Raw genomic sequence first — 11,181 nt, 5'->3', positions numbered from 1 at the left:
AGTGATGTGATGGCCCTGGTTCAGCAATAGCCTGCTATCCTTAGGCTGTATTAATCCATTTCCTTAGGTTTTGGAGGGTGTTTTTTAGATGGGAAAGGGGAATCAGTTTCCCTCTCCTCACCTTCCTCTTCTCCCTACCCCTGTTTAAAAAAAAAAAAAAAAAAAAAGAGGCAACAACCCTCATTAAACTACATTTTGGGAAATGCGGTTAATGTAATGAATGCTTAGCACAGAGTTTAGCTTCTGGTTAGATGGAGATGTTTGACTGGGAGAATTTGGTTTATGGTATCATCTGTCAAGTAGCAAGAGCACACAAAATAGCTCACTAACAGTCTGTAATAGTGGAACAAAACATCTGTAGGTTTGGGAAACTTGTGTTTCTCTCCCTTTGCCACTTTTTTGTCTTCTGTTTTTTCCCCGATTGCTTCCCTTTCTTCTTTCACTCTTACAAAGATAAAATCTCCTCTTTTTTTCCCTTCCCCCCCACCTTATCAAACGAAGCCAATAATGTGAAGGAAGAAAGTTTATGAGGAGGTCTTGCAACTTTGTGGGGCCTCAGGTGGGGCAAGCAAAGATGAGCTTATGAGTGGAAAGTGCGGAAACTCAGCATGTGGTTCTGGGGAAGCTGAAACTTGGGCTTCCTTCTCAACTCCCTCTTCTAACCAGCCTGACTTCCTCTATTTAGGGATGTACCAGCATCTGTGTTTCTCCACAGAATGGTCAAACTTTGGGAGATGCTGAAAGCCATGCCAATAACAAGTCTATCCTTATGGCACCATGCAGGGGCCTCCAGTTTACAACTGGTAGCACCCGACTGAAATAAAGACTAATTAAACAGGATAGTGATTGTCCACAAGTGGCAGAAAGTGCTAGTGCTTGGTGTTGGGGTAGGATACAAGAGTAAGGAAATGGAAAGTGTTGATATGCATGTTTACAGGAAGCCAGCTGCCTAGATAGTGAATGGGAGGCTGTGTGAGGTACTAGTGGGACAGGACCCAGTGGCAGAGGTTAGAAGTGGGTAGGGGCATCCTCCACCAGGACTTGCTTGAGATAAGAGGATACTATGGGGATTACAGGATGGCTTTTACCTCCTGGAGCTCATAGTTGGGATGGAATGCATTGGTGACCCCTGAGCCAAACCTTTGTGAGAATGGGCCTTCCAACCCCTTGTACACTATGGTTGCGTGTTGTATAGCGGTGGTTCCATGAAGCAGTCTTCCTCATTGGCATTTTCCACAGACAGGGTCACTGAAAGCAGCTTTCTGGGTCCTGAGGAAGCCGTGGCAGAAGACTAGAAGTCCACTGAGATCTCAAGGGAGATCTCTTGCCTAGCAAAGCTGGTCATTGCCGATGAAGGCTGAACCACTTAATCTGAAATCAGGCAGAAGATAGAGTAGGGTGATGCCTTAGAACTAACACAGCTAACTACCTCGTAGACATGCCAGTACATTTAATGTGGACCCAAGCATCCCAGTGCAGAGCTTTCTCACACCAGTATTTCCAAATTCATGTGGGAATCCTAGCACCACTATTAAGCAGCTTTCTGCAAATATAACAGCACAGCAAGCAAGCAAGGAAAGACTGTACACCTGGATGTATAAGCCACTGAAACTGGATACCAGCTTCTCTGGCACATATTGCAGAGAAAGGGTGCTGGCACTTGGTTTTCTTAATAGCGTTGTGGGGCTGAGGACAGACCAATTGGAAAGCACAACCAAAACGTCTGTTGGTAGAAAGAACAGTTGTTGAAAGTAATCATTGTATACTTTTACGTTGCATGGGCAGGGATCCTGGTTTTCACTGCTTAAAAATCGCAAATTCTGTAATTTAAAGAAAGGGGACAAGAAGCAAAAAAATGTATCATTAAAAAACCCTAAATCTGCAATCAAAATGAAACAAACACCACTCTGTGTGTGTGTGTGTGTGTGTGTGTGTGTGTGTGTAAAATGTGTATGTATGTGTATCAATTGAACACACAATGTTTTATTGATCGATTTACAATTTTAAAGCAATTTGGAAGCCTACCAGTGCCTCAAGCAGTATTATAAAATAAATTCTAAGTACATATATATTTTGGTATTTGATTTTATGTTTTTTATCATGGAAAATCAGAGCTCCCTGTGCCCACTTCACACACCAGGATGCAGGTCCAGGCTCCTCATTCCCCACCCACAGCTCCCCCACACCACTGTTGCTCCCCTTTACTCCCTACCCACAGCCATCTCGGCCCTGCTGTTGCCCTCACCCCAACTGTGTAGTTTAGATATAGTTAGACAAGCTTTTGAATGCCTTGACCATCACAGCTATAACACACTAATACATTATAAAGCAACAGCAGTACTGGAGAAATGTCACACTCAGAATCAAATTTGTGTCATGCTTTTTTTCCACCGGTTATAATTTCTTTCTTTTCAAAATTCTAGTAAGGAACCCATGTTATAAAGTAAAGATTTAGTTTACATTTTAAAAGTATTTACTTGTCATCCGTTTAAACAGGAACAGTGTTTTTTGGGTTTTTTTTACTTCTCTTGAAATTCTGTGACATGCTGTTTTATATGGAAGTATTTTGCTATTTATCATTTTATATTTATAACATTCATGAAAAACATACCAAGTCAATGATTATTATTGCTATCCTGGTGTTTGCATGTATTAGCTAGATACCTATATATGTTTGTTTTTTCATTTTCCTTTTTCCTAGGTTCAAAACTTGACATTGCGTAGTCAGAAGCCGGGGGTATTGTCCAGTTCCCCAACTGGACAACCAAAGAGCAGTAGTCAAGCTCAGTCTTTGGCTCTATGCCCTAATAAAACAGCGATCAGTACCAAGGGCAGCCAGCCAGATCCTGCAGAAAGCAATAGAAAAGGAGAGAGCCCAACTTCCGAGAGTCGAAGTACACCTGTCACACGGACATCCAGCATACATCAATTAATAGCACCAGGTAGGATGAAGCTTTATCTTTAGAAAGGTTGTTACTTAAACATGCAGTGTATCAGATAAAAAACACACACAGGTGTCTGATACCACACTGAATGATTCAGGTTTTAATCTTCTAGAGAGAAATAGTTATCCGTAGTAGTGCTGGAAAAAATTATACACTAGAATTCTCTGTGCTTCCACAGAGAGGAAGGGAGGGAAATGGAAGCAGACAGACAGAATAGGAAAGCAAAAAGGTGTGTATGCATGTTTCTCTATATAATCTAGTTTAGGTATTAATATAATTTATTTCTGTTGCTTTGGCACCCAAAAGTTGGCTCAGTTGTGATCAGGAAACAATTGTGTTAAGAATATTTAGGTGCTCATAAATAAACGTGTTTCCAACTCAAAGATTTTTCTAATAAAATAAGAAAAATGTGACAAAAGGAAAAAATGTGAGGGATGAGGTCAACCAAGATAAAGTTACGCACATACTTAAATTGGTTATTGTGTAAATTCATATCTCCTGATGAGTCAAAGGGTAGAAATGTAGTCTGCGCAAGTGGTCTGAATGAGATGGAGGAGCCATGCTTTTAGAAGAAGAGAAAAGAAAGTGAGGCTGCAAGGAATACAGCTCTGGAATCCTTGTCTTGTCAAAATTGACTTCAACCAGAGGGGGGAAAAAAGAAATAGTCTCCTATTTAAAAATAAATAGATGTGATATAATAATTAGTAATCAGAGGAAAGAAAGCAAGCAGCAGGGGTATATGTGGAGGAGTATGGTTAGTTTCTCTACTGTAGGCAGTTACTCAAGTGGGATCACTGGCTCTTTTGAAGAGAAGAAAGAACATTACTGGAAATCAGGCCAGTTTTAGGAGTCTAACTATTCATATATTTGCCCAATTTTGGACATCTGAGTTTTGACAAATTTGGCCCAGATATGCTTAGTTAAAACAGGGCTTCTGGCCCATTCTTGTTTTAAAGCTTATATTTAAAGAACAGTACCCAAGTGGTAATTTGTTTTAAGTAAATTTTGACTCTGCTGAACTTCTTTCATTTTTGGCTATGTTAAATCAGGTTAAATCCCAGTTCCTCTTCAACTTGAATGTGTTTTTTAACTAAAAGAGGAGATCTCATTAACAATCTTAGACTTAGCAGCAAGAAAATAATGACTTTGCAATTTGTTGATCTTAGATTTTATTAAGGAAACATGATTTTATGAAATTGTTTACTGCAACATTTCACTTTGGAATTTATCAAAATTAATGTATTCCTTACCTCATTGTGTTTGAGATGCTACATGTGACGGTAGAGAGTATTTTCCATTGGATTTCCAACTGATGCTTGTATGGATAGATTCTTCAAGTTCTATGCTGACGTTACTCTTCTAATATGAAAACTTTCTCCTTTAAAAATTTATTGTAGTGTTCCCGAACTAAGGAAATAATTACTAATTGTCATTTTTTTTCCCCCCTCACAGCTTCATATTCTCCAATTCATCCTCATTCTCTCATTAAACATCAGCAGATTCCTCTTCATCCTCCACCTCCAAAGATATCTCACCATCAGCTGATACTGCAGCAGCAGCAGCAGGTCCAGCCAATTGCTCTTCAGACTCCTCCCAGTCAGGAACCACCTCCGTCACAACACTGTGTACCACTCCAAAGCCACTGTCTTCCTCCAGTTCCCAACAGTGTCCAGTCACAACATTGTTCCCCTGTTCACATCCATCCTCCTCCTTTAACAGTATCTCCTACTCCATCCCAGTCAGCTCAACAATCAGTAGTAGTGTCTCCCCCACCTTCTCATTCACCTAGCCAGTCACCTACAATAATTATTCATCCACAAGCACTTATCCAGTCGCAAACAAATCCTCTTGTGCCATCTGCTCTTCAGTCAGAGCAGAATCCCCAGCCGACTGGTAGTCCAGTACGACCAGTAGCACAGCAGCTTAATCTTCCATCACATCTTCCACTTCCACCTTCCCCAGTAGTACCCATTGGGTCAGTGGATCAGCCCACCTTGGTGTCCCCAGGTCAGCAGATAGTGTCTTCAGCATCACACCAACAATATCCAGCCTTACAGTCTGCACCAATCCCAATTGCAGCCCCTCCACAGCTGTCAGCATCTTCAACACAGATTCAACAACTACCCTTGCAGTCTGTGCAGTCTTTACAAGTCCAGCCTGAAATTCTATCCCAGGGCCAGGTTTTGGTGCAAAATACTTTGGTCTCAGAGGAGGAGCTTCCTGCTGCAGAAGCTTTGGTCCAGCTGCCATTTCAGACTCTTCCACCACCGCAAACTGTTGCAGTAAACCTTCAAGTACAACCACCAGTACCTGTTGAAGCCCCTGTGGTAAGTTCTCAGAAACCTTCCTTTAGCTTTTGATGTTATACGAAAAGAGAGAGACTCTCTAACACAGTTGCCTTCTGGCCACTGACTGGAAAAATCCCGTAAGTCCGAGTAAAGAGGAGTCTGTTGTCAGGTTTGGTAAAACTGACCTTGCTGTGTGGCACCCAACAGGTGAATCCAATGAGGTGTTGAAAAGGTGGCTCCCAGTCTTTATAACAAGTGATCCTAACATATCTAGATTTAAGCAAGGTTCTTTGGGTAGATGTGATATCTTTTATTAGACCAACTAAGTAGTTAGTGTAATAAAAGACCAACTAAATAGATTTAAGCAAAGCATTTGATACTGTCATACAGGAAATTATTAATTGTGGGGAGTTTATACGAAAATTATAAAGTGAATATGGAGCTAGCTGAAGGAAGAAACTACAGTGCGTTATACTGAAAAGGGAGTTATTAGATTGGAGAGAGGTTATTTGTGGCTTTCTGCAGCGATCAGTTGATGGATCACTTCTGTTTAATATTTTTCATGCAAGACTTTGATGCAAGAACTAATTACATGCTTATAAATTCGCAGATGATAAATTGTGGAACTGTCTTTCAAGAGATTAAAAGAGCTTGGCTTGTTTAGCCTAGTAGATGAAAGTTGAGAAGGATATAATTACTCTTCAGAAATACATTGTGGTGGAAGTTAATGAGGGAGAATTGTTTAAATTAAAAGATAAATGTTCTATAGGATTATACTGGTACAAATTAATTCTGAATAAATTTAGGCTGGAATTTAGATACAAGAAGGTTTCTAGCCATCAGAATAGTGAAGTGCTAATTAGCTTCAGACAAAATTTTAGGGGCACCGCAAGTAGTTTCAAGATGAGAACTGATAAATTCTGAGAAGGGTTGACAGAATAGACATGATTGTGGAATTAATTACAGCTGGTGATCTACTTTAGTTTTCTGGGTTATTAGCATCTCCAAGAGATTGAAAGGTGGCTTGATAATTGTGGGAGGAGCATGCATGTTAAGGAGCTGTGTCGGGGTATGGGGTTTCTTGACTACTGAGGCCTGGTAAAAGAGGTTGAAGCCAGACAAGTGGTCTGAGTGGGAGAGAGAGTGAGTGAACATTGGAATGGCCTTTGTATTGGAGTGGTAGATTAGAAATATCCCGGGGTCCTTGAAGGTGGGTTCAGGGTGCTTGCAACGAGGTGCTTTAGTTTAGATCAGGCCACAGAGGGTTAACATGTGGGCTATGGGCTTTTGTCCAGCTGTCACTCCCCCAGTTGCTGCTGCTCCTGCTGGTGTGGCCAGGGTCTGTGGGTAAGGCAGTGTGGTGGGAGGGACCCAGTGAGCTGGATAGGCTCGCACTGCCTCTGTGGTGGCAGGAGTTGTTGGGGGTGGGGGGAAGGGAAGCATATGTGCCCGTGCGGTCCTGGGGAGGCTGCATTGGCTGCACAGGCTCTCCAGGACTAGTGTGGCATGCAGCCCCAGCCACTTAGAAGTTGGACAACCCTGGTTTAGATAACCAGGACCTCTATGGTTCATACACACAAACAAGGAAGGCCAGGCTGGGAGGTAGTGTTGGCCCTTTGTGGATTAGGTTTCCTTCCCTTTATCCTTCTTCCTCTTGTGTTTTTAATATGTTTGCATGTATGTTTGATGTTTCAGGCATTGTGTCTGGTGGTTGTGCTTGAGGGTTTGTTTGTTTCTGAAGCTTTTAAGAATAGGTTAGACAAATGTTTTCTAGGATGGTTTAGATTGAGATGATCCCACCTTGAGCAGGGGGTTGGACTAGACTGCATGAGGGTCCTTCCAGCTGTACTTTTCTATGAATCTATGCTTACATGGATTTTTTTCCTATAATATGTTTGCTCTTCTGTATCCTGTTGAAGGTCCAGGGCTTCTGCTGATTACTTCTGGGGTGGAAAGAATTTTTTTTCACCCTCAAATGCATTATTTGTTTTCTGAGCCTGCTGCAGCATCAGTTATCCCTGCACAGCACTCATTTCAATTCATTTGCCATTAAATGACGTTTTAGACTAAACACTAAGCAAGAACAGAAACACATCAGAAATGGAAATTAATGAAAAAACAGCTAAAGAGAATGTTTTCATATAACTCCTCCTTCAGGAGCCACTGGGAAATTGCCTAAGAGCTGGCTGTTGCTCACAAACAGTGGTTTGACCATTGTTGGTCTGTTATATGGTTATACATGGTTGCAGGGGACTGATTCTGGGCCACATGGTCCCCTTCAGTCACATGTTCCTAGCCTGCCTTTGCAGAACCATGTCTTTATGTGGCAGTTAATAGCTCATTACCCAAATGTTTTGTTTTCCAAATATAGTGAAGCCCAAGAATATGTGACAAGTGCCCCACTACTTAGGAGTCTTAATTCGGCTCTCATTAACAGCAGTGCCACTAACATAAACCAGGCTCCCTCAGGAACTTGACTACACATTTTTAATGTTGCTAACATTGCTTTCCTACCACATTTGCTACATTTTAGGATAGGGGTCAGCAATCCCTGGCATGTGTGCCGAGCATGGCACGTGAGGCCATTTTGCTTGGCACACTGCTGTCAGCCTGGGCTCTAAGCAGCTTCTGCCAGCCACAGCCCAGGCTGCTCCCAGCAGGCGACTGGGAGGCTGCAAGCAGACCGGGCTCCATAGGCGGGCTGCAGCTGGGAGGCTCCAGTATGTTGGCACTCTGGCACCTTTCAAGATGGACATTGTGGTTTTTTTCTGTACTCCGGCCAAAAAACATTGCCTACCCCTGTTTTAGGAGTAACTTGGTGCCTGAAGCGGCAGAGCTGCTTTAATTTGTGCTGTGCCATTTGAAAGTGCCCATGTAGGGGGGATTTCTTCATTGCCAATCTTCATATTTAAGTTGGCTGGGAAATCTGGATGTTGACTTCAATTGGAATTAGTTGGGTATTGGGCTGAGAGGAAAAAGAATCATTATTGATTACAGAAATATATGTCAACTGATATTTTAAAAAAGGCATTTTCTGTGTGAAACCCTCTGATGCTTCCTGGTGCAGCATCCTGGAATATTCAGCATTTAGAGTCATATTAACCTAAATCACTTTTAAAAAATATTTCCTCCATCCTTTCTTTTGGCCTGTGTAAATATAAGTTACAAATTTGTTAAGCTAGAATACCCTTTCTGAGAATTCAAAGCATTTGATTTTGTATATGCTGAGGCTCGACATTTAACATCTGTATAAAATGGGACTATTATAAAGAGGGCAAAAATAGTAGGCAGAGATGACACTGCAAACATCTACTGTAGATGCAGAGCCTGAGTCTACAGTGTAGGTCATTGGAAGTCCAGTCAGTTTGCTAGTACACCTGTCTTCAATTGTTGCCTGATACAGATGATGATTACAGCAAGGAAGGAAGAGTGTTTATTTTACACCAAAGGTTGAAAACAAGCCTCCTTCATCTAAAATCTTGCCAATTTTTAGGAAATGAAGCAGTTAATGAAACTGAAGAATATATGATCATAATGAAATGAAAGTTGCATAGGTAAAGTATTAAAGAAAATTTTAAAAAAGAAAGTTTGAGGAATGTTTTATGTGGACTTAGAGGGTAGATTCAGGCTAGACATCAGGAGGTGCTACTTCACTGTCAGTGCAGCTAGGATCTGGAACCAACTTCCAAGAGAAGTGCTGGCTCCTACCCTGGGGGTCTTTAAGAGGAGGTTGGACGAACACCTCGCCGAGGTTTTTGACCCCAGTACTCTTTCCTGCCTATGGCAGGGGGTCAGACTTGATGATCTGCTTAGGTCCCTTCCAACCCTACCAACTATGAAATTATGACTAGAAAACAGATCATACATAGTAGGAAACATGTTTAGAACACATCTCTGTGGACCGTGAATTTTTGGCACTCTTGTATTAATACAGTACAACTTTATATGCATAAATATATTTTATAATAGAAAAAAATCTTAGGTATAGTGGACATCAGAAATCAGGATGCATAATGGAAAGTTACAGATAACTAAATCTCCAATAGTTGCTTGTACTGCAGTTGAAAACTCTCCTTAAAAAAAAAAAGAAGACATAGTGGAAATTTTAATGACCTCTTGTTTGTCCCCAAACCTTGCTATGGGAGAATTGGTCTCTAATCTCATTGTATTTTTAACCAAAGTCTTTTTGGCTTTATTCCTTTTGCCCTGATACAGCAAAGCACTTGGGCATGTGCTTAAGTATAAGTGAGATCAGTCCTGTGGTCTTAGAATCAAGTATATGCTTAAGTGCTTTTCACCTGGCTATCTTGAACTAATAGCTACTACAGCTGTCATATTTATAGGCCACCTACCCAGGCATTTTCATTGGTTTCCACTTGCATGCTTAAATGAAAAGAGTTTCTTGTATATTGTCTTATTTATAATTACCATTATTTCCTCGCTTATTACTTGTGGGGGTTCATGTGTCTTAAATATTGAAAGTGTGATGTTACTTTTATACTAGTAGCTTAAGAAATATTAATGTGCATTGAAAAGAACATAAAGAACATAAAAAGTGGAAAACTAATGCATATTGAACTTCTGTGCTTACCAGGAAGAAGCACAAATTAATAAGGCCTCCATGTAGTGGTGGAGGTAAGATTTACATAAGATGTATTGGTTAAATAACACCCATAAACTTATTTACATTTGAAACAGGTGGTGAAAATATCCAAGTGGAATATTATGGCAGTTGTGTTTGCCTTCTGAATTTTATGTAGAACAGAGGCAGACATCCAGCTGGGGTGATTCCTAGACAACTTGTTGGAAACACCTGACTTTGAAACAGAAGCGTATTATCTTTCTTTAAATTGTACTACTTTGGATTTCAAACTATATACAAAAATAAGATTTATTTCCTGATCTCCAGCTTCCTAATCTGACACCACCTTTACTTCAGAAAATCCCTGAGCCATCACAGATTCAGTTCTGATTGGCCAGAAATATAATTGTGTCTCTTCCAAATAAAGTTTAATATTGCTAATAACATAATTAACATTATGTAGTCACATCTGATCTTTCTTGGTCTTGTGCTCAGAATATATATAGTTTATATAGTAGACTTTCTCTTCATGGAAGCAGATATTTAGGAGTGCCATGCAATTGTTGTAGCAGACTTTCGTACAAAAAAGGACAATTCTGTCTCTTAAGATCATGTTTAATATTCTTTCAGCCTGAATAAAACAGAGAAAAGTAAAATGACTACTATTCCTTCCTTTCTCTTCATTCATCCTTTTTTTCCTTGTCACTTTTTTTCATCCCTATGTGTATCTTTCTCTTTTTTATTTCCTTCTGCATTTTCTTTTCAGTAACAGTGCCTGTGTTTCACTTACCCCCTTTGCTAAAATAAACTGTTATCATTTCCTGGGAATGCCCCAATGATTGTCATGGGGACAGAGGAATACACACCTCTCAGATGTTTTGTTTCAGGATATTAGTTTCACGAGGGAACCAGTATATGAATTATTTTTCATTCATATTAGGAAGGTAATAATAATCTCAGCCCTGTTGCAGTTCAGTCAGAGATTGGGCCCAGGAATGAGACTAGATACTTTTTTTTGTTGCATGGATTTATAGTCTCTGATCTGCTGAGCTGGCTGGTAGCAAATTGCTCCAATTTGTTTGGGTAATCCTTTACAATGACTCTACTAATATTTGATGATCCTGGCGTAGTCTCTAGAAACGTTTATTTTGATTACCGTGATATGCTGCTGTATGAGATGGAAAATATTGAGGAGCTTGCACATACTTGGAGGCCTTGCTCATTAAGCAAGAATTAACTGACATACAGCATTTCAAGCCAATTGTTTTTTGCTCTCCATGTTGAAATAGACCTGTCCTACTAACTTTGTATCAGCCTTTTAGTGGGATATTTGAAACCTGTCTTTTTTTTAAGGAAAGGCTTATTT

The 11,181-nt window shown here is 40.4% G+C and overlaps 1 protein-coding gene across 7 annotated transcripts in view; it reads left to right on the top strand.

The window, feature by feature from the left end:
• The window catches only part of PHC3 (polyhomeotic homolog 3), an 86,394-nt gene that overhangs the window by 36,781 nt on the left and 38,432 nt on the right, over nucleotides 1–11,181 (top strand). For all 7 annotated transcript variants that reach the window (XM_019532723.1, XM_019532721.1, XM_019532719.1 and 4 more), the window contains 2 exons: nucleotides 2,702–2,942; nucleotides 4,398–5,272. In XM_019532723.1, coding sequence (XP_019388268.1) covers nucleotides 2,702–2,942; nucleotides 4,398–5,272 — 1,116 coding nt within the window. The remainder of the gene's footprint in view (nucleotides 1–2,701; nucleotides 2,943–4,397; nucleotides 5,273–11,181) is intronic.

This window comes from Crocodylus porosus, unplaced genomic scaffold (genome assembly GCF_001723895.1).
Source record: "Crocodylus porosus isolate Cpor-Errol unplaced genomic scaffold, CroPor_comp1, whole genome shotgun sequence".
NCBI classification, from domain to species: Eukaryota; Metazoa; Chordata; order Crocodylia; family Crocodylidae; genus Crocodylus; species Crocodylus porosus.
The sequence above is the reverse complement of the archived record's forward strand: the minus strand, read 5'-3'. Positions and strand labels throughout refer to the sequence as shown.